Source organism: Nyctibius grandis, chromosome 18 (genome assembly GCF_013368605.1).
Source record: "Nyctibius grandis isolate bNycGra1 chromosome 18, bNycGra1.pri, whole genome shotgun sequence".
Taxonomy (NCBI): domain Eukaryota; kingdom Metazoa; phylum Chordata; class Aves; order Nyctibiiformes; family Nyctibiidae; genus Nyctibius; species Nyctibius grandis.
The window spans coordinates 1,733,743-1,760,473 of record NC_090675.1 but is presented as its reverse complement, the minus strand read 5'-3'; the positions used below and the strand labels follow the sequence as shown (position 1 = coordinate 1,760,473).

General features: G+C 41.3%; 1 protein-coding gene across 2 annotated transcripts; it reads left to right on the top strand.

The window, feature by feature from the left end:
- The first annotated feature begins 1,460 nt into the window (after positions 1-1,460).
- On the top strand, positions 1,461-26,160 carry YWHAE (tyrosine 3-monooxygenase/tryptophan 5-monooxygenase activation protein epsilon). 2 transcript variants are annotated; one of them, XM_068415745.1, is made up of 7 exons: positions 1,461-1,664; positions 13,388-13,587; positions 19,002-19,108; positions 19,956-20,162; positions 21,007-21,143; positions 23,625-23,671; positions 25,239-26,160. In XM_068415745.1, exons 1-6 carry the CDS (start codon positions 1,601-1,603, stop codon positions 23,630-23,632), a joined length of 723 nt encoding a protein of 240 aa, XP_068271846.1. In that variant the 5' UTR covers positions 1,461-1,600; the 3' UTR covers positions 23,633-23,671; positions 25,239-26,160. The 2 variants fall into 2 exon arrangements, with proteins under 2 accessions (XP_068271846.1, XP_068271845.1); XM_068415744.1 differs by lacking the exon at positions 23,625-23,671.
- The last annotated feature ends 571 nt before the right edge of the window (positions 26,161-26,731 follow it).

The following is a 26,731-nucleotide window of genomic DNA, read 5'->3' as shown; positions in this document are numbered from 1 at the left end:
TACCAGAACTGCCTTGGTAATGGTACCATGTATTTACAAACAATGCAGAGGTAAAGGTATATAATGATTCGCAATTTTAACAAAATCAGCGTTTTCTGATCATATTTTGACTAAATTGAAAATAGCAATTTTTTTCTGTGCTTGATACCTAATTTTCACCTTAGTCCAGGCATGCTAATGTCTTTGGTTTTTCCTGTTATGGAATTCTGATTATAGATAATAGATTTGAAAAAGAGTTGGGGCCCAAATGTCCCATGGAAACAGACCATTGATATTCTGGGTAGGCAATGATACAAAAATCATACTGTTATATTTTTAGATTTATTTGTAAGAAAACCATAAAGTTATGTTAATTTTACATACCCTAAAGCTCTTGTTCACCAACTGAAATGTGTTGAAACTAGTCAGGAAAAAATAAACTATTAAAAAAAAAAAGTGCTTTAGATTGTGCTTTAAGTGTGTGCCCTCAGTCACACATCAGGAGCCCGTTTCAGTGGGCACAATAAAAAAGAGTAAATAGAAGGATACCCGACACTGTGTCCAAGAGGTGCCAGGGCCTGCTCAGTCTCTGCTGGAGATCAAAAACTGCAGAGGCCTTTGTGCACTTCTACACCTCAGGACAGCTGAGAGTCTTTAGCCCGCTCATCCCAGGAGATGCTGGAAAAAGAGAGATATGAGACTTCATTCACAGCTACCCTGAGCAAATCTTTGAAGATGAAATTTATGCCAGCCAAGCATAATCCCTTTTAGTTTCCTCAAACCATTCTGATTTTGGAAATTGAGCTGTTACCTCAATTATTTAAGCGTACGCTCCATTTTTTCAGAAGTACTCCGTGAGGAACTTGTAAAACATTCAATTTTAAGTTCTAGCTCTTCTAGCCTCTTAAAACTCTGAGATTATCATATCCTACGTCGGACATAGCATTGGAGGTGATACCTCGCTTGAGTAAACACCCCGGAGAGATTGCAGACACCAGTTAAATCGGACCTTCTGCCTTTCACTCATTTCTAGATTCACCATATGTATGGAGCACACCCGGTGATCTGTACAAAAATACCCAGAGAGGTATTCAGATAGTACTGTCAGCGTGTGAGGGCAGCGAAACACATTCCCTGAGAGAAAAGAGACGCGCTGAGGGAGCTGCCGTTCTCCCCGAGCGCCCCCACCCGCGGCGCGGGGCCTGGCTGGCGGCCCGCCCTCAGGCCCGGCAGGGCCCCCCGCCAGCAGCGCGGCCCCACCCCGCCACCGGCGGCCCCGCACTTCCCCCCTCCGCCTCCCCAGAACAACGGCGCCCTCTCGGTCGCGGCCCCGCCACAAGCGGGCGGTGGAGCGGGCGGCTCCGGCCCCGCCGCCCCCGGGCTGCCGCCTCCCGCCGCCGCGGCTCCGGCCCCCGCCTCCCGCCCGTTGCCAAGGAGCCGCCGTTGCCACGGGAGGCCGCAGGGCGCATGCGCGCACTCGCGGAAGTGCCCGGATGCAGCGGGAGGAGGTGCTGCCGCCATATTTGCCCGGAGAGCAGCGAGCTGGTAGCTGCTGAGCCCCCCAGACCCATCGGCTTCCATCCGCCCCGTGCAGTCCCCGACGCCGCCCCGCCTGCAGGACATGGACGATCGGGAGGACCTCGTCTATCAGGCCAAGTTGGCTGAGCAGGCTGAGCGCTACGATGGTGAGCGCTGGCTAGGAAGGCCGTGCAAGGCCAAGGGGAGAGGGAGGGAGCGGCCACAAAATGGCGGCTGGGCGGGGGAGGGGGGGCAGGGGAGGAGGAGGGGGGCACAGACAAAATGGCGACTGGGAGCGCCCCAAGGGGCTGGTGGAGCTGGGGATGGGGGGCCTGAACGAGCGGGTGGCTTGGGCCTGGGCGGGGCCCGGTTCGGGGGGCGGTGGCGGCAGAAGCCGGGAATAAAATGGCGGCCGCGAAGGGCGAGTCCCGGGGGGGGCAGGGGAGCCGCCCCCACCTCGGGGGGCCCGACAAAGAGACCCCGCTACCCCTCATCGTACCGCTGACTAGTGCGGCTTGAGGTGGTTCTGTTCGGCCCGGGCCTTGCTTGCCTTCTGGCCGGGGCCTCGCGGAGCTCGGCGGTGTGGGGCTGAGGTCGGCTCGCCGCAGACAACGCCCAGTGCCGTGCTCTCCGGAAGGTGGGTGCCCGCCTCCCTCGGCCCCTCGGGAGGCGATGCTGGGGAGAGGCTTGCTGTCCGTCTTGGGTCCCGGGGGAGGGGGCTAGCGCTTTCCTTTCTCTTCCTTTGCCTTCGGTTGGAGAGACTGCTGCCCCTGGCAAACCCAGAGAGAGCGAGCCCTCACCCTGGAGGGATTGAGTACATGATATTTCATTGCCTAAAGAAAATGTATATGCTTGCTTATTATGTGGTAGAAGTTATTACAGATCGTTTTACTTTTCCAGCATCGTCTTTTCATTCTTTTTCCCCTGTAAGTTTGTGTGCTATGCCTGATCATTTTGTATCTGGGGAAAACGTGGTAGAGGGGAGGAACTGGCAACCCTGGATGGTGTCTCTTGCCACAAAAATGTCTGTATTGCGACTCACTCTTTTTTTCTTTCTTGCATATAATAGAAAGAGCCTTTAATTTTCTCGATGATGTTACTCTTATGGGACTGTTACTTCTGCCCTAAGATGTTATGTTCATTTGTTTGAAATAAATACCCTTGTATGTAAAAAGTGTGAATGCAGTTACACTTCATTTAGATGTAGGAAGACACTCCAGGTACTTTCTGTTCATAGTTTTCATAGACAACATTACCAAGTTCTCACCAAATAACATATTTTTACTGAGTTGTGATTAGAAAGCTTCTGATAGCACTATTGCAAAACATCTGAAAAATGAGTGTTTTGGGGAGGAGAATAGAAAGTACAGCAAAAAAGGAAGGCCTAAATAAGACTCCATTCTGTGACAGTTCCGGTAGGGAAATAAGGTAGAACTAAGAATTCCACTAATGTTCCACAGTAACTGAAAGGACTTAGAGGAAAAAAATGCCTTCCCAAAAAACAGGTTGGGATGCAACTTAATTGACTTGGGCGGAGGGACGCATGCAATTCCATATTCCACAGTAAGCGTGCAACTTCTGCTGAGGCTTTTGGTTTTTTCAGTGTCTTAATTGCCTACCCTAAAAAGGGTGTGAGACGGGGAGATGCATTTCCTTCCCCCTGACCCCTAGTGCCAGTTCCAGCAGCATTCCTGGAGTTGGTTGGGTGAGTAGGGAGGAAAGGGTTCTCCACCTGGTGTGGATGAGTCAGTGCAACTGAAAGTGTTGGCTTTGGTTTGAGTGGAAACCCAAGTTGGGTGCTTGGCCAACATCCTGGAGGATTCATCATCTTTGGGAGCTTTTGAGGCATGACTGTCTTTCTGGTCTCTTAGGTCAGCGGTAAATCAGTTCTTTAGAAGGTAATCAGATTTTACCCCATTGTAGAGATCTGCAATGGAAAACAGTCAGACTTCCTGTCAAGTAGTAAAAATTGATAAGTAGGGTTTGCCTTGGTGCAGCATTTCCCTTGATGGTCTTTCTGTTCTGCCAGTATCATGGATGTCTGCAAAACAAGCTGGCTAGATCAAAATATAAAAGACTTCTTATGCTGTGTCGCTCCTGAATGGTAATGAGACTGTTGTCATTTAGGAGGGAGCACTAAACTTAAAAGTAGTCATGTTTAAATCAGTGCTGTGGTTTTTAGACTTCCAAAGTTTGTTGGAATCAAGTTGGGTAAAGAAATTTAAGCTGCACCCTCTAATTCTGCTAGCTGTTCTGAATGCATCTTCATGTCTCTCATGTCCGTGGCCTGGAAGAATATGTACTGTAGATAGTGTTTTAGCATCTAATTCTGTATTCTTGTTCAGCTGAAACAATTAACAAGAACAAATTATGCCAATAATTTTTTTATATGAAATACTGCAGTTCAGCCAAGATCATAGCTGAGACTGCTAAATAATTCTGTAAACAAAATTGTTTGGGAAGCAGTATGGTGAAACTGTGAGTTACTCTTAAGTTTACTCTTCAGTTTGATGTTTGAGATACACAATCATAAAGTCACAGTTACTGGCACGTATAAAATGGTGTGTTGGTAAGTACTGCCTACAAATACGTCGGAATACAAATATCCTGTGTAACTTGAGTATGGGTGTGGAATGACAATTTTCCATGTTTAATGTTAGGATAATGTTAAGTTCTGTCTCATCTTCTTTCTCCTTGAGCCTTTAAGAGAGTGTGTTTGGTAGGGGTTTTTTAATGTATATTTCATGGCATTTATAGCAGCACTTATGGTGGGCATCCAACTGTAGCTTCTTTGGTGTTACTTACCTGACCCAGTTACAGAATTTAGAGAGTCTTGGAAGCTGTACTTGTGAATTGTTGGAAACCTAGGCCTGTATCAATCTGTGTGTTGGCCCAGATTAAGGGGACAACTTTCTAGGTACTTCTGCAGTGTAAGTAGCACTTAAGCCCTGATCTCTAGAGATATTAAGAGATTTGGGTGTTCGACTGTCTTCACAGATCTGCTTAGGCATGTCATGACAAATCACAAAATGCCAGGAAGCTTTGTGAGAAATCTCACTTAACTGCTGTTTCTTCAAAGACTATTATTAATAGAATAATATATAACTATAAATTGTCTTTTTTTTAAACAATTGGAGTAGGTAACATTAGTTTGTGAAATTACCTTAATATTTGAGTTCTTTATATTAAGAGAATGTATGTATCTGCGTTCCTGTAGACTGCTGTCGAACGTTGAAACCACTTCTTCATTGTGAAAGCTAGGTAACATCTTTCTTTTAATCAGCTGAGAAACGTACTATGATGCAAGGTAGACTGTAAGCAGCTACTTAAACTCTAAACAGCAGTTTTGTACTACAAGTCTTGAAGTATATGACTTCAAGTTTACATATGGTATAGCTTAGGTGAGGTGAAACAGGTGGGTTATTTTTTTCCCCCAAAACCAGGTAATAGGTGAAGGTATGGAGAAAAAAAACCTATTTGGCAGCTCTGGTGCCTCCCAATACAGCAAGCTGACAGCTGACTGCTGTGGTTTTGTAAGTTGTCTATCAGGGAAATGTGTCTTTATTACAAAGGCAGTAAGGTGTGCAGCAATGGACTCAATTCAAGATTTGAACTCCTTTTAGAAAAAATTGTCTCACAGTAACAGGTCTTGAACTTACAGCTTAATGAAGAATTAATCAATAAACCAAATCACAAATTAGAATCTAAGTTGCATGTTAATTTCAGTTTCCAGAGAACCTCTTTCAAGCAAATGTCAAGCACACTTAAGGTTTCGTGGGTTTTTTTTTCCTCCTCACATTAATGGTTAGTACTTGTACCTGTCTGTCAAAGGTCTTACTGTTCTGGTGACGTGGGGTATGACTGCTCTCTTTGTCTCTGAATTGGGTAAATGTGAAAGTGCTAAAAGGCAGAAAAATCTCTACATATCCCTGAGAAATGTAGGAACCTAAAAGGTAGGTAAGAGTATGGCCAAGACAATGTTGGAAGAATTAGATTGTTAATTTTTTAAAGTGATAATTGTTTGCATAGTGGGCCATAAAAATTAACTTCTGATCATGAGGAGCTGGGTGAGAGGGGGCCTTTTTCTATAATGGCCTTGAATCTCTGGAGGTACCAAGAGCAACCAAAGGAGACAAACCTCTACTATTAGGTGGTTTGGTTCTCTGCAAGGAGTGCAGAAGCTGAGTTGGTGTCCCTTACACTTGAATACTTGTATTAGAAGATTACTTTGTAGCAGATCTCAGTCAAGCAGAGAAATGTGTGATGAGGCTCAGTCTTTAAATTTGCCTGTGTTTGCTTTCAAACTAAAATTTTGTTACAAATACTGGAGAAACACTCTTTTCTTTAGAAAAGCATATGTTGACAGCTTGAAGAGGTGACAGCGATGACTTCGAAATCACATTCTTGTTGCAAGAAAGACTTGTGATAGTCTGTAGGATTGATTATGCATAAAATACCATTGTTGCCTGGATAATTTGGCCTTAACCCATCTACTTCTCTGAGTGCATAAAGGTACAAGTATGTTTTCCAGAACTGTATATTGCAGAGTCATGCAAGCAAATGTTGGAAGTGTCTTGGCTGCATCAGCCGTTACAAACCTTACACAAGGAACAGCAGCATAACCTGCTGCTTTCTCCACAAAATCCCAGTCTAAGCCACTGTGCAGGATGGATATTTGGTATTTTTTCCCCCCTGTGCCTGTTGGTTGCCTTAGCTTCTGGGAATATAGTTGTTAGGTTCTTTTATGCTCATTTGTATAAAACTTGTACGTTGTGGTTAAGTGTGGCATGCTCTGGACAGGGAGCTTAAGGTAGGATTATCAATTTCAGTACCTCAGTAATTGCACCCTGCTTTTAATTGCCTGTAAAAAATCTACCCAGGGTGCTTCAGGGACATGAAGACCTTGAAGAAAAATCGCAGAAACTTACGTAGTGTGTAAAGGTAAATGTTGTGTTCGTTTTATGCTTTTAGAAACTAAAGGTGCAGTGCTGCAAAGTGGGGTCAGATTAGCTCACAACTCATTGTTGAAAGAGGAATGTCTTCTCTTCCCTGGCGCTCTCTCATGTTTACTTGGGTTCTAGTCTGACCCTTAGAGCCAGTTCAGTTCTTTAAATTACAAGCAAGATATTTTTTTTTTCCTGAGTAGTTGTTTTCTGACTGCTGACCTGATTCAGCCAGTTTGAGAGGTCAAAGAAGTGTTGAGATGGCATGGCAGAATTGGTAGGGAGAGGAAGGCCACCTGCCCACCTCCCTGCAAGGTGCTGGACTGGTTTAGGCATCTCTTAAGTGTTACTTGCCAAATGCAGGATTTCTTAAGAGAACAGCAAAACCTAATGTGGGCAGTGTAATAGTGTGTTCAGAAGAATTCCTAATGGATGAAAAGATGAGCCCTACCTTCTCTTGGCTTGAATTTGGAGCTAATTGTTGTAGTGAATATGATAGTGCCCACTGATGCCAGGGGGAGGTCTGCAGTTCTAGGGAAAATGCAATCTATGGGCATTAATCGTCACAGTTAACTAATCACTTAATGAAGAAAATACACTTGCCCCTATTTCTTTAGCTCTTTTTTTTGTCTTGGTCCTTAGCAGTGTGCTGCTACTACTGAGTTAGTACTTACTATTTGCTTCACTTTTTCGGGGTCACTTACAAATGTTAGCATGCTTCCCAGCACAGATCACTGTGTGATTCCACTGGTGATCTTTCTCCATTCTGAACACTTGACTCTTATACCCTGTTTCCTGTCTTTCAGCCAAGTGTTTATCCATGTGAGGACTTTCCTTCCTATCCCATGGCAGTTGAGTTCCTTAAAGAACCTTGGGTGAGGGACCTTGTCAAACGCCTTTGGGAAGTCTAGGTAGACTATGTCAATCATGTAATTCCTGTTGACTTGACTCCTCGTATTAGGTTAATGGTTCTATAGTTCCTCTTGAGTGTCTGCTGGAACCCTTCTTGAAAGTGGACATAAGTGTTAGCCACTTTGTGTTTGCTGCTAACAAAGTCTTAACACAACAGTTCAGGATCAGGTACTTTATTTTGAGTTCTTGTGACTTGCTATTGTTCATCTTTTTGTTCATTCCAAGAATGAACAAGTACAAGACTAGACTAGTGAGTCTTCTCTGAATACTGGTGATGGTGCACAGTCTTCTATGGTGAACACATGTGGGAAGGCTTGTTTTTTCTGCTGTATTCTTCACATCCTCACATCAAACTGGATGCTCATTTGCAGCTTTTAGCTCCTGAAATGCTGAAATAGATACTGAGCAGCAGCTTAGAAGCTTGAAGATCTTGGTCTGCTTTATTTCTGTTAGATAAGGGGAATAGAAAGGATTAAACTTAAAACACAGCTTCAGTTTTCTGAAGTGCTGTGCTTCTGCTACTATTAACTTCATAGTATTTAAGAATGCCATCTTCCAGGTTTTCCTAAGGGTCATTTTCATTTGAGCCTTCAGTGTGCTGACCATAAGTCGTGCCCATCCCACCTTTACTCAACAAGCTCTTTCTCTGTTCTTGTTAAAACAAGTTTTCTCACTTCAGTAGGTCTTCTTTCAGAAGTTAGGCACACCGCTAATAGATTTTCTAGTTCTTATTTTTCTTGTGGTACTGTTGAACCAGTGTGTGTGGTGGCAAGGGGTAGTTACTGCAGTAAGGTTGAAGTAGATCTGTGTGTTGTTGAAAATCAGATTAGGAGTGCCCTGACGTACGCTATATAAATAGATGATTCATAAAACAAAAAAAAACCAGGCACTGTAGCATCATGGTTAGTGAGGAACTTAAGCACTATTTCATACCTGAACTGTAGGTTGCAAATACTGTAATTTTGCCCCAACAGGTTCTCTTCTTTAGTGTGTCAGCCTTTGTTTAGGCCAAGTGGTTTCTGTTAAAAGCACAAACGTTGATAGAACTGTCTGATACTGGCTACTGCTTTGGTATGGTCTATTGTTTCTTAAGTTTCATATCGTGTATTGGGAAGGTTTTTAGTCTTTCCACTAAATTTGTGTACATCACCAGTTTCCATATATCCTTACACAGGGACATTCCAGTTCCCCTGAGTTGCATGGATTTCTAGAGTTCGAGAAGCAACAAAATACTTTAGTTTCTCATCTTTATCTGGTAAAAGAGACATTCACTATTTTGGGTCCTATTACGTTCCCTTATCAACTGTGCCCTTTGCACAAATTCTGTGGGTTGGCCCCTAGTAGATGGTTATCAAACATATGCTTCTCACACTTGTAAACTACCCTGTTACTTTTTAGCTTAGAGTAAGGCATAATCTTTGTCTTTCATATTAAAACAAAAAACCCCAATCCCAAGCCACATACTAGGCTGTTCTAAAAATCTTTGGTAGGTAGCACTCAGTGTAGTGGCAATCACTGTCCAAATCCTTTGTGCTTTGAACTATGCATGTGTGTCCCTGCTGTTACTCCACAGTGGCTGGAGGTGAGTCAGCAATATTTGCAATGAGGAGCCAAGCATCTTAATCATAGTAGTAAAATGTAGGAACTTAAAAAAATGTCATGGGTATTATTATAGTTTTGTAGTATCTTAGGCAGTTGCTTTGAGTTTCAGTGAAATGCCTTTTTTTCCGTAAGAATACACAAACCTGATCAGACCAAATGTCTATTTATTGTGATATTTCTTATAACAACCAACAGCAAATGCCTGGGCAAGGATATAAATCTAGGGCAAGCGTGTCATTCTCCAGAATATTCCCCTGTCCTTCCACATTTTACACTTCTAGGATTTTCCGCTCTGATGGCGGCACGATCTGACAGTAGCATAATAAGGTGAGAGTCACAATCAACTGAAAGGCTGGAACTTAATCACTTAAACTACAATCTCTGTCTTCTTGAATCTGCACAACATTACTTTTTCTATAATGCAGTGTAAGGATTGTGTCTGCAGTGAGTTGTCATTACTGCAGTAATCCTTCTTACTGAAATGTAATCTTGGACTTGTATTTTATCTTGAATGGTCTCTGTGCTTTTCACTTCCTTGTGGAATCTTCCAGATTGGTAAAGCTGCACTTAGAATATAAAATGTTTGTTCTGTTGGCAGGCATAGATGGCTTTATTTCTGTATAGAATTAGTTTTCTGTTGGAGAAGATGCAGATATGCTGTCCTCTTTTGTATTGCCTGAGTTCTTAAGATTATTCGTCAGGCTTAAACTTTCAGGGCTTTACCATGGAAGACCAAGGTATACACAATATTATTTTGTTGTCTTGAAATATCAGCCCAGATTTTTGTATTGTAAGTAAAATTGGGCTCTTTACTAGAAACTTTTTTCTCCAACAGCATCGTAGGTAGGCTAATAATCTTTTCTCTTTGGGTAATATACTTGTTTATGGGTGGGATTCTAATCTGTGGTTGTGTGTTTAACTAGTAACAGGATTAGGGTTTTGAAGATAAGACCTTTCAGTTCCTTTCATCAGTGTATTAAGAGAGGCTGTGTACCTAGTATAAAGAGCTGGTGGAGCTTGAGGGTTCTGTGTTTCAGCACAAATGAAGAAAACTTCAAGTGCTCCCACCACCAGCATCTTATTCTTGATGGCTGTCACTTGGCAAAAAGTCTGTTTGGCTTATTAACAACTCATGGTCATAAAAATCTTGGGACGACAAGGCCTGTTTTCTGGTAGTAGTTCTGAGCAGTTGACTGTTTTCTTTTGGCACCATTGTTTCTGTGGTTGTGGTGGCTCTACAAAGTGATAATTAACGACCTTCTTTGCAGAAGGTTGAAGAGATGCAACAGGGCTAATATATACTGACTGAGGCTGTGCTGCTTGTAGGACTGGGTCTTAGGTACGCCTCTGTAAAAGCCATTGCTGAGCTTAAATTTGATTTGCCATTCAGTGCACAGAGGTGTTTGACCTCTGTTTCAAGGGCTTGTAGATGTTTAGGCTAGCAACGGATAAAATCCTGCAGAAGTGAAGCAATTGATTAAATTTGTAATGATATGATTAAGTGTGTTCTGAGAATCAGATAGTCAGTTACAGGGAACATCAAGCCTTGTGTATAGTCTTTTTCTTTTAAATTTCCATGTTAGACAAATCTGCTTCTAAGGAAGAGAGTGTGAAGGAAACTAGTACGGTTGATAAGACTTGCCCATTTTTTTTGTCCCAGTTGTTGCAGTTTCCCAACACAGGCTGGAAGATCTTCAAAACTGTTACTGTACATCTTTCTCACCTCCACACTTCTGGAGTAGTTATTACATGTGTATCATTGTTTATTATTTGAGAGATAGGTGTGAATAGTTATTTTACTTCATCAAGAAGCAGGATTTCTGTAGAAGTGTTGTAGTACGTCCCTTAGTATGACTGAAATGCTCTGTAGTTAATCCCAATTGGTAAAGCACAGAAGAATATAAACTCTGTTTTAAAGAAGAGCTAGATCTTCTGTAATCTGTGCGTTGCTGTGTGATGTTAGAGACTACCTGTAGGGTGCACAAGTGTAATTGAAAAAGACATGGTGTAATTCAGAAACCTGCCGCTTGGAGAGAAGGTATTAGTGTTACTCACTTTCCTCTGGCGTTCATAATTTCAGAGAAGATCTAATGGGACAAAGTTAATGTGATCTTGGTTAGTTAAGCTTGCCACACATCTAAAACCATGCGTGTTTGATTAAAGCATAATGGTCATACTGGGTCAGACCAAAGATCTTTAGAGCGATGGTGGATACCTGGGAATGAGCATCACAGATTAATAGTATGGCATGACTGCCCCCTCCTTTTTCTGCACTTAAATTATTTGTATTTACATAGAGGATGTCGCTTCAGCTCATGAACCTCTGCAGCTAATGGTTGAAGGGAGTGCTGTGCATTCACAAATACAGGTTGATTTCTTAAATTGCACATGGAGTGGAGTTTCAATTACTCCTCTTATATGAGGGTAGTTAAACATTAAGCTTAAAGACAAGCCCTGTGTTTCTTGCTGGAGCTTGGCAAAGGTACCCAAGTAGCAGTCACTGCAAGTCTTAATTCCCGTTTGTCATCATTGTTCACAAAAATTAACAGGCACATTATCTTGGGTGTCGCTCTGCTGTTTTAAGGTGAGATGACTTAACTCGTGTAATTTAAAAAGTTTATGGCTTTGAAATAAGTTCTTTGTATAGATGGTAGGGTCATCCTTCAGGAAATAAGTCATAGTGCTTGCATTATTTAAGTTGCATATTGTAACTATATCACATTGCCTTTAACATAAACATGCAGTCTTGTAATTTAAGCTAATATTAACTGTATGTATGTGGAGTCTTAGGGCAACTCTTGAAGTCTGCAGAATGGTGAACTGTTTTCGCTGAAATAGTAGGGTGGTGTTTTGTAAAAGTGTTATCAAATCCTTGGTGTTTTTTTTGTTAATTTCTGTGATCTGAAGTAGTACAATCTACTGGTAGAGGCAGGGGGGGTTTTTTCCACCTCTGGTAAGATTAGAGCCACTATAAAATTTTGTCCTACACATGTGAGACCTGTTGGAGTCTGGTAACATTGTTCCTGCCAGGGAAAAAATTGAACCTATGGTTTCCCATTGCTGAAATAACTTACGCCTGTTAAGATTGTGAGCTTTGTCACCCAAGGAAAAAATTGACTGTTAAGCTTCATTAGTTTCCCATTGCTTGTGCTGCCGTGACACAGCAGAACATAAGGAGGTAAAATGATGGGGGAGGGATGCTGAGTGGGCGAGGTAAATAGGCCACAGAACAGTAAGGCGGCCTATTAGGGGAGGTGTGGCCTAATCACATCATCGTGCTTTTGACAGAAGCTGAATGTGTCATTCTAGTGTCCCTCTGCCTGGCAGATAGCTGTGAAACAGTTGTCCTGTTGAGTAGATGAGGTAGTTGGGGCGTAGTCTCATTCATTAATGGTCTTTTCTGTCTGTGGGATTCCCACCAGTTCTAGAAGCTGGAAGGTAGACGATGAATGAACTGAAGCACTCTGTGGCAGGACAAAACCTGTGATTCCTGGATATCTCATACTAGGCTCTCAATTAGTGTATATTTAACACTTTCAGCTTTTATTTTTCTAATACTCCACAAGCAATCATAATGTAGTTAGGTAATGAAAGGATTATAACATTCCTTAAGTAGTTCAAGCTTTTGCTTCCACTTGAGTATAGGAAAGCTATATTTAGTAATAACTGTTTTAACCTCAGGTTTAGAAGTCCTTTTCAAAAGGTTTAAACTATAAATATCAATCAGTTTACATTTTGTGTGTTGCTTTTCAGTGTAAATGGCTGCTTGGCATGAGTAGATGTGGTTGCTCTGGGTATCTTCAGGATGACTTTTTTTGTTACTTCTCCAAGCACCTAATTTTTCTTTTGGTGGTTCCTCTTGGAACTTTAACTTGCTTCCCTGATAACAGTACTCATACTTCTCTACATCTATTCAAATCTGGATTTTATTTTTTGGTTAATTACCATGTTACACTTTATTCCAGTTGACAAATCAGTGGAGCATTCTGTAATTCTTCAGTTTATCCTTACTGTGCTGAAAGCCAAGTTAGCTTTGCTCATGCTTTCTCACTATTCACTGCCTTTTCTGAAGCACTTTGAAGAATATGCGTTCCTGTAGGACTGTACTGATAACTATTATCCACTGTGAAAAACACGCTTGCTGCTAAATCCTTTTGTCTGTCTCTTAAAAAACAAACAAAAAAAGCCACCAAACTATCTTTAAAGAATTTGTTTGGAACCCGTGTCAAATCCATTTGAAAGAACATCAGATACTTCCTTTGTGTACGTGCTCGTTGATTTGTTTGGAACACTCCAGTATAAAAGTGAGGAATAACTGTGTGTGAAAGGAGGAGGGAGCCTGTTTTCATAAGCTATCATTAACATACAACTTCTATTGAATGTTTGAAAGATGCTTTATTTATGAGAATAATTGTCTGACCTTTTCCTCCTAGAAATGGTTGAATCAATGAAGAAAGTGGCTGGAATGGATGTGGAGTTGACAGTGGAAGAAAGGAACCTGCTTTCTGTTGCGTATAAAAACGTGATTGGAGCCAGAAGAGCTTCCTGGAGAATAATCAGCAGCATTGAACAGAAAGAAGAAAACAAAGGTGGAGAAGACAAATTAAAAATGATTCGGGAATATCGGCAAATGGTAAGATGTAGTTGGTGTTACAATGTAATGCCATTTAGTTACGGTCCGATTTTGTTACCCTTGCCATAAACTGCCCTGGTATTCTAGATTGCCTGTGGTGTGGTGATGTGTAATAAGGTGACAGTCTTGAAAGGATGAAGTTTGTTCCTTGTCTGGAGAAGAAATATACTTGGTGAAGGGGAGAGCTTGGGTGTTTTTGTATAAACTCTCAAAAGGGCAGTAGACTCGAAGGAGAAAGGGGGGGCTTTTCCTTCAGTGTATCTGCATATCTGCTAAGCATTTGAACTGTGCTGGCACTTTGTTTCTTCCCTACTTAAGAGTGAGGCTGCACGTGCTCAGGAGGCCTTATTCCTTCCCCTCCAACCTGACTTAGCCTAAGCAACTTCTTTTGGAAAATTAACCATGCGGAAGGAGGTGTTTGGCTGTTGAGCTTGTACTTCTGATAAAAATTGCTTTGAATCATACAGACTTGGACGCTTGGTGCTGTTGCAGTACTGTGTCCTACAAAGTTCGATATATTAACACTGTTAGTTGAAATGCCAGTGGGGGTGGATCTTCAGTGTTGTTCTTGGCATAAAGACAGGCAGTGTAAAGCCAAATGGCCATTTTGACTCCTTTACCTTGTCTTTTATTACTGTGATAGTTGCGTTTCATGTATGTTGGCCTTGTTTTGTTACTTTTTCCCCCAGATGAAAACTTGTCAGGAGTTGCTGTAAACTAAGTGCGTAGCAGTTGGGTGGCAGCGAAGAATAGTTGCCTACTTAGTCTTGTACAGTTGAACTGGCACACCTATTACTAGCTCAGACAGCTATGCCTGGGTTGAAATGAGTGCTGAGATAGTACGGCTTGTCCGACAGCATCTAGTTGTAAAAATGTAGATTTTTAATATTTTTTTTTTCATCCCTAAGCTGGTCAGTTACAGTGATAGCAGTTAAAGCAATCAATTTGAGATAAAGCACTGCATGTTCCTGGGGATGGGGGATGCTAAGATGTCACGGACATCTCAACTGTGAAACTTGCATGTGTAATAACCTCTAGGGCCTTGCTATTTTCTGTCTCTTGCATGAGGGAGAAATTGATCCACATAACTTCATGCTGAGTCTAGTCAGTCTGTGCAGCTTTACCTAAAATGGAGAACTTGGAGCAAGCTTTGACTTTTGGTAAGGGCTAATGAAACCTTCAGCTGTTAGAACAGTGAGTTGTTGTTGCTCTCCCCCTTCCTTAAATGATGGTTTAGCACAGGGCAGGCATGCTCCCGTACTATTTAAATCCCACACATTTTTGCAGATACTTAATCTTTGCAGAGACTAATTATTTGAGGACAAGTGCCTCCACATGGTTGAGATCTTCACTTCCAGAGAAACAGTGGAGTCTGTTATATCACCTGGCACTGATTCATGTACCACCAATGGAGATGATGTTGGCTTGGAAATCTTTTCTCGGGAAAGGCTCTGGACTACTTTCTGTTGACTCATAGGGTTTCTGTTGCTCGATGGAATTGTTGAAAGTTGTGAGTTTCTAATTTTATGCTGGCTTGTGGATGAGATGAGGCTCTGCCAGTTACATACAGTCCTAAATACCATTTCTTGATGTGTGTCTAAAATCTTTCTAACAGAACATGTAAAATAAGACAATAGCTATCTGATGATTGTTCAAATTTGACTTATACTGTGTGCTTCCAGGTTTTTTTGCACAATGTTTTGTGAGCAGTTACTGTCTTCTGTCAAAGATCCTTTAATAGTGAAAAGGCTGACTTTTTTTTGTTTTTGAAAGGACTGTAAAGAAGGCATTGTTCTGCATCTATATTTGTAAAGAGAGCAAGTAAGATGCAGAACAGAGTGGTGTGCAAGAAATATATATATGTAGTCCTTGAAGTATCTATTGAGAGAGAGAGAGAGAGGCCGTGTGAAGCGCAGTGCCATGCCAGCAGTACCTTCAGCTGTTAAATCCTTAAAGGGAATAGCTGTCACGGTTGCTTTAGGTGGAAGAATGCTGTGGAGAACTGTAATGTAGTTCCATACTGGAGAAGGACTAGCTGCATCTACTCAGTTCTAGCCCGAGTTTTCCAAGATGCTTCTATCATTTGTAGATCCTGTTTGTGTCTTCTGAGAGACTACTATGAGTTAGCATCTGCTATAAGGAGAGTGTTAATGGGTTTGGCAAGATGGCATGGGAGCAGTAAGGGCCTGGAGAACATACTGCAAAGGTTTGGATGATGGTTCTCACTGTTGCTGTTGGAACGGTAGCACAGCTGCTGTGTTGTCATGCTCAGTGCTTCTGTGAAGAGATAAGGTCCAGTGCAGGCTCAGCAGAGTTCTGGTTCTTTGCTGCCTTGTCAACAAACACCCATTATAGTGGCATTATTCAGAGTAATTATTATAATTTAGCACATGGCTTTTAAAAATGTTTGGAGTTTGAGCTACTAGCCAGTGTGACTTGGGGCAGAACTCAAGGGATGATGGTGTGGTCAGAGTAGGGCTGGGCTGGTTTCGTATGAGGCGTACACTAGGCAATACTGAGAGATGATGGAAGATGCCAGGCTGTGCCTTTACCCGGACCACTTAAGATAAATATAGCAAAACACATACGTAGCCATGGGGGAAAATGCCCCTTACTTGCTTCCTTTGTAGGCAGGCTGCTTTTCTGGGTCCTGTGGCCATTTGGGTACACAAAAGTAGAGCCCCTGGCTTTTCTCATCTGACTGCACCTCTGATGTAGATGAGAACACAGAGGCTTGCGTTCTTCGTCCTTGAGAGGATGAAGTGGTGTGTGTCTGCACATAATGCAGTTCACTTCCTTGTGGTAAAACCAAATCCCTTCCCTAATAGCACAGGGCGAGTATTCACCTTCCTCTTATTGGTCTGTGTTTGTGACATAGGAGAATGTGTGTTTCTAGTGCTCTGACTTCCAGCCTGGGTTGTATTCTGGAGCAGCTGCAACGCTCTCTTCTCCTTCTCCTCTTCCTCTTCTTAGAAAGGTTAGACTATGAATTGGCATAAATGTGGGTGGTCGGTCGGTCTGTTTTGGCAGGGGTGGGAGGGAGGTAGGCAGGCTTTAGCAAGTGTTTCCTACTGTTCTAGTTCCATGTTGCATCTCTGTGAGGTGCAGCTATTTTGGGTGCTACGTAGTAAAACAGGTCAAAGAACTAGTACAGGCTACCCTTTCCCTGCTTGCTTCTAATAAGTTTCCTTATTTAGATGACCAGGTGGTTTACAAGCCTTTGTATCTGCAGAGCTAAGAACAGAGTCTGGAATCTGATTAACTCAGCACTACCACTGAAACAAAGAGAGGCAGGGTGGATTGTGGGGGCTTCTACGGATCCATCAGGGTGAGCAGTCTTTCCTTGCTGGTCAGAGCCACATGTCATATTTGGAGCTGGAATGGGGTTAGACCCTAAATCTACCTTTTCTGAATGCTCTGAACAGGCATAGTGTGGGCTCTTGTGCTGGTTTGCTGCTTTGCAGAACTCATTGAACCTCTCTGTCTAGAACGGATCCTTTTCGTAAAAGAGCTTTTAGGGTTTTGTTGGTTTTTTTTTTGTTTTGTTCTTAATCAACTTGATTTATATTAAATCTTTTTAAACTAAGCTTAGTCAGGACATTTGCAGTGCCCTGGACAGCAGCTGATCTCTGATAACTTGTGTGACTGATCCTTTAAGCAAAGCTGGAAAAGGTCTGTCTGACATGAAATAGAAGTTTATACATGTATGGTTATTTAACAAAAGAGGATTAGAAACTCATTTAATTCTTTGCAGTTTTGCTGAAGATCTCTGCAAAAGAAGTGATTGAAAAAGAGGATCAAGAGGAAAGAAGTTTGCAGGAACTGACTGCTGGCCAAAGGTTTTATAGCTTTTGTAGCCCAAAAATATATGAAGTAGATTCTTCTCAAGTGACCATATTTCAGCAACTTCCTTAAGCATTTGTCGCCTAACTTTTAAGTATAGCATCTAACTCTTCCTCTGAATGTTAGGCCATTCTGATATTGTCTGTACATGAAATTGGCTGTAGATTAATTTCTCTAAAGGAACTTTTGCAAATCTGTTAAGTCATTTTGTACACATTGGTATGTGTATGTGCCAGTTTAACATTTATTTTGGATCTATAATTTTAACAGTTTTTGAGGGTAGATGTTGTGGTTACAAACCCTATTAGTTTCAGAGCTATATGGTGATAAAAATATTACATGGCAAAAAAAAATGCTTAAAGAAAGAAGGAAAGAAAAACGCGTGGGTGGGAGGATAGGAAGGGACAGTGGACAAAGTAGGGCTGCTCTTGTGATCCAAGACATGCTGTTTCTGGTAGTTTCTTGTAACTGATGTTGATGCCTTTGCTTGAAGACCTTTACTTTATACCATATAAAAATAGCTTGAGCCGGAGTTGTCTGCAGCTGTAGCTATGAAAGTTACTGTGAAAGCATGGAAGGGCAGCAATAGGTTATTATCTGCACTTAACCAGCCACTCTACTGTGAATGACGTGGGGTGCTCAGAGCGAGTCTGGTTTTGGCAATGTTGATGTCCAAAGACAGTGTCTAGCTTTTTATCGGTGTGCTTAGTTTCTTTGCTTTCAGGTGTGAAACTTTCTGTGGTAAAACCTAACCTCTTAGACCTTGGTTTATATTCTACATTAGGAAAAAATTAGGGTGATGTGACCAGTTTTCAACTTCGGCTATTAAAATCCAGGATCTGTTTTTAAATAAGACTTTTTGTATATTGGTTTTCTTTGGCCACAGATCTCACTGTTAGTGTTGATGATTTCTGCTTTTTCTCTGAGTTGCTGCGCTTTGCCTTTTTTGCCTGCCTCTGGAGTCTGTATCTTCTGGAGTTTGTTTTCCTCTTGTGTCTGACCTTTGTGTTTGTGTGGCACATCTTTATTCTGTTCTAATACTCCTTGATTTTTGTCTTAAGGCTCTTCTGTTAGAGCTTTGTCTCCCAAGTAGTCCCTAGAAACTTGTTCGGAAGGTGCCATTTGACCCTGGAGTGTCATGGAGTTTAGCTGATTTGTATTAATTACATTCAAATTGTCCCCTTCACTGTTGCCACTTCTAGGGCAGCCTTCCAGGATCAAAAATGTAAGGAGTTAGGAGTTGTGCAAGCCTTGCAGTAAGGAATTACATCCTGAGACAAACTTAATGCAGCTGTCTAGCAAGATGTCTTCCAGGGAATTTACAGTTCCGTTAATTCAGTTATGCATTTAGTCATGTGTCAGTCCTTGCCTCTTTTGTGTGCCAGCTAATTATGCAGAACTGTTTTGCTTAATGCACCTGTGGAAAAGCTGAATTTTTTTTTCTTCTGTCCTTCCCCTCTTTGGATTTTTATGATGTTGCCTGTTTGATATTTGGGTATTTTTGAAATAGCTGTTTGTCTTACGTGCTAACCTCACCTTTTCTTCTTTTTTTTTTTTTTTTTTTTAAATAGGTTGAGACTGAACTGAAGTTAATCTGTTGTGACATTCTGGATGTACTGGACAAACACCTCATTCCAGCAGCTAACACTGGCGAGTCCAAGGTTTTCTATTACAAAATGTAAGTATCTTCTTGTGAGGCGAGGACCTCTTACTGTATCTGACCTAGAGACAGAAATAAAGTAGCTACACATGTGTTTTCTGCCCACTCAACCCCAGTAACTTCTTCTAGAAAGAGGGTAGTTCAGTCATGTCTAACCAATATCCCTTTTTGGCTGTCTTTGAGGTGTTAGTGTCCTGATCATGTGGTTTGGGATAGATGTTGTTGGGAATAAGGTTGTGAGAACTTAACATAAGCTGTTGTGCAGCTCTTATATGTAAGAAACAACTGTTTTCTTTAATTGAGCTAATAATGTAGAAATCACATCCCTGCTTCAGGGTTTTCTTGCAGGAGATGTACATTCCTCATAAAGAGAAGAAAATTAGGTAGATGGATAACTGTCACGTAGTGTCAACTTCAAAATTGCATTATCAAATGAAACTTGGCCCTGGAGTATGTTGCTGTAGTTACTATTTTGATGCGTATTTTGTACTTTCTGAAGCGTAGTTTAAGTCTTGAAATGACCAGAGAATGGTTTCCACTGTAGCTGAATTATCTCTATCCTTCAGAGCAAAAATTTGTCTAGTTTAGATGAGATGCAGTTGTGCAGGGACACAGTTTGATAATGGAGAAGGGAATACTATGATTTTGTGTACTAATGGAAGAAAATAAGTGAACCCAAACTTTTTCCTGCCTGATGGTTTAAAATTCACTCGAGTACTAATGAACTGTTGGCTAGACAGTAATTCAGCAGCATTGTCCTTTGTGTGTGAATATACAAACATCAGTTTCAGAACTAAGCTGTTAGTTTAGTGGCTGGCAGGGAAATAAAGACTACTGACTGACTTCTTCCTGTTTCTGTTTTCAGGAAGGGGGACTACCATAGGTATCTGGCTGAGTTTGCCACAGGAAATGACAGGAAGGAGGCTGCAGAGAATAGCTTGGTGGCTTACAAAGCTGCTAGTGATATTGCAATGACAGAACTCCCGCCAACACATCCCATCCGCTTAGGACTTGCGCTCAACTTCTCTGTATTCTACTATGAAATTCTTAATTCTCCTGATCGTGCCTGCAGGTAGGTAGTGACTGGGAAGATGGGGAAATTTTATGTGAACACCAAACAAGACAGAAGTGGTTGCTACTTGAGTAGCTGCTTTTCCTCAATGGGAACACTGGCCTGGCTTTCTTCCTGCTAGTAGCTGATGACTTGCTCTGTTTGAGGTCAGTTCATTGGAAAGGTTTCCAACTTTGGTCAGTTTTCTTCGGAGTCCCCCCGGAGACCCATTTGTTTATCTGGGAGTAGATCATATATGGGAAGCAGAGTAGTTGATAACCTTGGATTCATCAACTAATGGCAGTTTAACAGCTTGCCATGTTGACTCTGTGCATGCCCTTATCCTGCAAAAAGTGTGAGATGATTTAACTTGCCTCTCTTGCTGTTGGCTATTATACAAGGTAAAGAGGGGTCATGTTAAACTTCTATGAACTGTGAGTAGGTATAGAATGGCAATAGCTCATCTCTCTGTAGGGGTTCAGCTCATAGGAGCATAAAAGTGAGGACTGAAGCAAATACTCTTTGTCTTCTATTCCTGTCATTGCAGGTTATGTAATAGACTTTCTTTTAAGCTTTTAGCAGACCTTGATTGGTTGTACTGCAAGATGTAGAAATGTTTAATAAAACCAGTATTCTTGAGTAAAAAGATACTGTTCTTAAGCACACAAAGTGACTGGTTTTGAAGATGGGAGATGTTTGGATGAACATCTAAACGCCATTAAATAATATAAAAATTTGCTACAGAAGCTATGGATGTCACGTAGCCAAACTAGCAGAGAGGTGTTCTGAGCCACTGCTTCAACTTGTGTGCTTCTGAATTGTGTTTAGCAACATATGTTAAATCTGATCTATTCTGCGCTTATAGGTTGGCAAAAGCAGCTTTCGATGATGCTATTGCAGAACTGGATACACTGAGTGAAGAAAGCTATAAGGACTCTACACTTATCATGCAGTTGTTACGTGATAATCTGACACTATGGACTTCAGACATGCAGGGTGATGGTAAGTAAACTCTGCTCTAAAATGCTGCTGGCACCGATCTCTGCCCGGAAAAGAGAGCGTGGAAATGGTAGATTGGCTTGGTGTTTTACTTCTGTCTTTCCTAATAATTTACCTTCCTGAACTTCTGTCTTTTCTTAACACTACGTAGGTTGATAGGGGTGACAGTAGCTGCTTTTGAGAAGCTTTTCAGCTCTCCCTTGAAAGAAGGAGATGTGGAATGAATAACATTAATTTTTTTTTCCTCCCCACCTGGCTGTTTAGTCACCTGTGATTATCTTAAAAGCAGTGACTTCATTTAATTCAGCTTTCTTTTCTTATGACATGTCATGTTCATTTATGGTTGTCATTCCAACCAGATGTGAATTTCCAGTGCAGGAGGAAGTATTGCAAATGATCTAGTTCCTGTTTTGTTTTTTTTTTTTCAGGTCATTCAGTATTTCTGTTGGCATTTTAGTGGGCGATTTACTGCCTTCATACTAATCACTTCACCTTACAGAACTCTCCATATCTTTTACTATTCTTACAAAGAATTGAGTGTGAAGAAAAGAGGAAAAAGGAAAGGGATTTTGTACTTTGTTACCAGCAAAAAAAAAAAAAAGCTTGGGGAAATCCGATTTGCTACTTGAGATGTTTGAAGTACTTTCTTCAATACTCCCAAAAATGCTACGTTGTAACTCCTGAAGTGGGCTATTGCCAAAGCAAACACGGAATATATCCCCTGGTGGTACTTGAGGGTGGGGCATTGATTGCTTCTGTTCACTAACATCTGAGAGTCACTTTAGTTTTTAAGTGTACTTTTGGCATTCTGAATGGACTTTTTCCTCTTATTTTCACATACGATGCTAAGTATAAATTTACTCATAGTTTTTTGAGTTATCCCTTCTGTTTCACTGATTATTGCTAGTGAATTAAACATATTCTTTAGAACGATTAAACACGCATTGTCTTCTGCAAAAACTATGTCCTGGAGAGACAAATGGCAAGAGCTGGCTTAGCTTTTAATGTGGAGGGGGGAAAAAAAGTCAGTCCTGTTTAAAGTGTGTTGGGTACTTAGGAATGCATAGAGGTTTGAAACAACATTGCTGCTTTACTTCAGAAAATGTGTCTTCAATTTTTTTGTAAGATGTTACTTGAAGCATAGTTACATAGCATTACTCTGGAGTACTTTATTGGTGTAGTGTCCATTCGAAAGTAATTGTAGAGTCTTAACTTTTTACTGACTACCTGTTATTGCGTAGGATCGATGGGTTTGCTTTAATGAAGTATTGTTACTTGACAGCTTCTAGCGCTTTGCATAGACATGAGTATTGAACGTCCCAGGTCATGTTTTACCCCTATTTCTTTAGGCTTTTGACAGAACTGGGAAAACTGTAAAGGTGTGGGGTGTTGGCTCCTAGGTTACCCTGCATCCTAGTGCTTAAGTCTCTTGCAAGGGACCACACCTTACTTTCAAAGATGTGAGATTATCTAATGGTGCAGAAGCATGTGTGCGTATCCTGGATGGATCTGTACAGACTCTGCGCTAAGTACTGCAGGTACTATTAGATGCCTGCCTTGCCATGGTTAGGCATTGGAAAAAGAAGTTGGTTCCTAGTTCCTACAATTAAGATAGGACCTTTTATTTTATTTTTTTAAATGGAGCCAAATATCCTGGTGCTCTGCGGGAACACCGAGGAAGCCATTTCGGTGATGTAACAAGGCTGGGCTGCTGTCGCGAGATAGTAGCGTTAGAACACCTTCCAAAAGCTGCCTTTATTTGCCTGTGAGCTGACTAACATGTCTCATGTATCTCGTGTATCGTAGAAGTTCAACAAGATTATTTACAGATGCTCTTTTATTTCTTTTTGCATAATCTAGATTCAAATTTCTTGTTTACTAATGAGTTCCATAGCATAGAAAATAGGTATTTTTGTTCTTGCTGAAGTATTTCAGGTTATCCTAGTTAGTGTTTATGATGCATGCCAGAAGGATAATGATTTGAAAATCTAAAATACTGCAGAACTACTTAAAACAGTGGTGCAGTTTTTCAAATCCACGAAGAATGTGGTGTTTGTGCATTATGCTTAGACATAGGTGCGAAGTTAAGCTTTCTCACTTCCTCATACCGTGCTACTACGCTGACTGAGTGCATGTAGAACTGTTGCTTCCCGAACGCTGTATTTCCACAACAGGCAGAGCCTTTGAAGATTGGTCAAGATTAATAGTGGCATTCAGAAAGATCACCACAATTACCAGTTTCCTAAGGGGTGGGGGAGACTTGAAAAAGGCTTTTCTTTTGCATTAAGCTTTTGCCTGTTTTGATTTCTGTTGTAGGTTGTAGGGAATGACTTTCTAAAATCCGATGTTACTTGGCTCCTACACTTTTCCATCTCATTTACTGTATCTTTTAATCATGTCATAGACGAGCTGTTTAGTTTATTTTCATGCTTGTAATGTCATCTTCATATGATTCCTGTTTTCCCCTTCTTTCCTGCTGTATAGATTCCTAAAGGAAAGTCCAACTGTTCATTTCCTAAAAACTCTACTTTGTAAGTCATCTTTGTGGCTCAATGAACTTTTCAGCGTCAGATTTCTTCCGATCACTAATCGTGCTTGCCTCTGCCACTCTCTTGCTGCTGATAAATTGCTTGTGTCTTTGACTCCATTCCAGGGCTAAGCGATGTTCTACCAATTTGTGACCTGTTACCCCTGCCCAGGTCCAATACGCTTGACTAAGATCCAAAGTAACTTACACGTTTGGGAGTTGAGCTGCATACCTGGATGGATATTAAGAATATTTAGGCATGAAAAGTACTTTCACTATCGCCTGGTACAGGAGTATTTGCTTAAGTGCTGCATTGGCTAGAGCATGCTCAGATCTTCTTTTAATCATCTTCCTGGGTTAGGGCCTCTGCTTTTCTCTCTCAAATGATCTGTTATGTAATTTTAAACATAAATTATTTTGTTGTTGAATGTCAGATGTCTTGTGTTACTAGGCCACCTCTTCAGAAATCTACCTTGTATTGTACCTGGTGATAATTCTGAATCTGGACATGCTCTGAGCAGGCATTCTGATTACATGCTGAAAGTCATTAGTCTCATTTGATTGGATTTTATTGCAAATGAATTTTTTGGAATGGGTAGTTTTTGTTTATTGCCCTTAAGTGAGTACCATCTCACATGGTTAAGGATAATTGTAAAGAAAGCACTTTTTCAGTTTCTCTTATCAATTAACTTCATTGTGCATGTGCTGTGGCACTAGCTGAAGTACGTTAAACTTTTTCCTGTTGCAGTAGAAATGGGGCAAAGACGTGCAGAAGGTGTTGCATGCATCTCACCCGGGGCAGCTGAAGTGTAACCAAACACTACAAGAGTCTTTATGGAGAGACTTCCATTTCCCTGCATGTCGCAGCCTGGTTGAATAGGTCCAAACTGGCTGTTTTTCAAGAGAAATTAATTTCTACAAAATGTTTTCCTTAATAGCCTCAGGCCTAGGGTTTCTTGTCACGTTGGACTTAAAGTAGGGACATTTTTTCATATTCCTTTTGGTACCTTTAATAATACATGTCATCAGTGTTATTTTATAAACCTGACTGCAGTACTGTGCTGTTGTTGAGACTTGAGTGGACTGGGGCAGAAAAAAGTTTAATTTCTGAAAGCTGTCTCATTTCTGTAGCTAGTGAATAGGTGTCCTTAGCGCTCTCTGGGGTAGAGATGAGGTTTTGGGGAAGGTTCTTTCTGATTGAAGGATGTTGATCTACAGCCATTCTGATGACTTTTGTCTTGGCTGTCCATCTTTTCATCAACGGGACTGATCACACGTGCAGTCCCTGTTTTCAGAAATGGTGGTTTGTCGTTTGTCCTTACGACAGAGTACGTCTCCTACTAGCCTGTGCTACAGCTCTGTACGGAATGTAACGAGGTGATTGTGAGACTCAATGTCCATGGAAACACTTCACTCCAGAACTGGCTGTTACGAGTGTGTGTATTTATGCAAGTGTGTGAGTGAGCGTGTGTACTTGCATGAAACTATTAATCTCCTGATGCTTGTTAAGCCATTCTGCAGGTGTCATTTTTAAAAGTTAACATCTTCCTTCCTTTTAAACACTTTCATAGGTGAAGAACAGAATAAAGAAGCGCTGCAGGATGTGGAAGATGAAAACCAGTGAGACACAAAGGCCAACAAGAGAACCCGTCTCTGACCACCCTTCCCCTTCCCCACAAAAACCCTCAGTGTCACTCTGAGAACCACCAAATCTGACTTTTACATTGGGTCTCAGAATTTAGGTTCCTGCCCTGTTGGGTTTCTTTATTTTTATTTTTTTTACACAGTTTAAAAGTTCTTAAAGGCAAGAGTGAATTTCTGTGGATTTTACTGGTGCCAGCTTTTAGGTTCTTTAAGACACTAACAGGACTGCATAAAGGCTCTTTCAGCATTACTGTATTGTCTCCTGCCAGCTGTGGTGAGATTGCCATTAGAAGTGGATGTTACACCCGAAGGCCGTTAGTCTTGGAGGGGAGAGATTTGTTATAGCCAGGTAGTTCGCATGTGGTGGCATTTTTCTTTTTTTATAACTGTTTAAACTGAATTTTATACCAATGTTTAAACTTAAATTGGGTGTTTAGCTTGAAATACAGGTTGCATTGGGACATATATTGTAGTGGTTTTACTGTATAAAAACAAAAAGTTTCCAGACTGCTGAAATGTTGCTGAAAATGATGGTGCTGGTAACAGTTCAACAATCCGTGGCTGCTCATTCTTGCCTATTCTTTACTTTTCCTCAAAGCAGGTTAGCATTGAAGGTGGCATTGATAAGCCTGCATGCGTGTTCAATATTTTTTTCTTTCCCCCTCCCCTTTCCCCATCTCCCTTCGCTCGCTCAACCTCTTTTGTTCAGTATGTGTAACTTGAAGCTAATTTGTACTACTGGATATCTGACTGGAGCCACAGATACAGAATCTGTATTGTTCTTACTGAAACACAGCATGGAATTAACATTAAACTTAAATAAAACAAACCTAAATTAAAAATGCCAAATATTACTATGACTTTCTTTTATATTTAATTATTTTAGCAAGAATAACTTTCCTTTGTTGCTTGTAATAGGAACATTTGAAGCAGGGGAGAGAGGGGGAAAGAGAGAAGTAACAGCAGTGTTCTTCAGACATGACATAAAGTGAGGTCCTGGTCTTACATGTAAGTAGCACATGTAAGTAGCACAGCAGTGAGAGCAGCCTCCTCGATGACAGCCTGCCTTGCAGCAGGAGGCAGAACCTCTCCCACACCATTTATTCAGTCTTTCCCTACCTGAATGCACCAACCCCTGTGATGGGGTTGGTGCATTCCTCTCCCTTGCCCTTACAGCACTCCTCATCTGTCCAGGTAGGTGGATGGAGACCAGGGAAACACATTGTCTTAATGTGCACCTTGCTTAGCTGATGTCCTAGAAGTCTCTTTCTAGGAATAATCTGCTCCTTGTAACAGACAGTAGCAGGGCTGCCCTTGGTGTAGACAGAGTGGGCCCAAGGACCAGAGATTCAGCGGGGCTGCGTGACAGAGGAGGAAACAAAAATCATACCTTCCCTCTCAAAAAATAAAGGCGATAAAA

Bases quoted from the DNA above. Each gene is read 5' to 3' on its own strand.
- YWHAE (XM_068415744.1), top strand. From the start codon at position 1,601: ATGGACGATCGGGAGGACCTCGTCTATCAGGCCAAGTTGGCTGAGCAG. The intron at 1,665-13,387 runs GTGAGCGCTGGC...TTTTCCTCCTAG, and splicing joins GCAGGCTGAGCGCTACGATG to AAATGGTTGAATCAATGAAG. The intron at 21,144-25,238 runs GTAAGTAAACTC...ACACTTTCATAG, and splicing joins TTCAGACATGCAGGGTGATG to GTGAAGAACAGAATAAAGAA.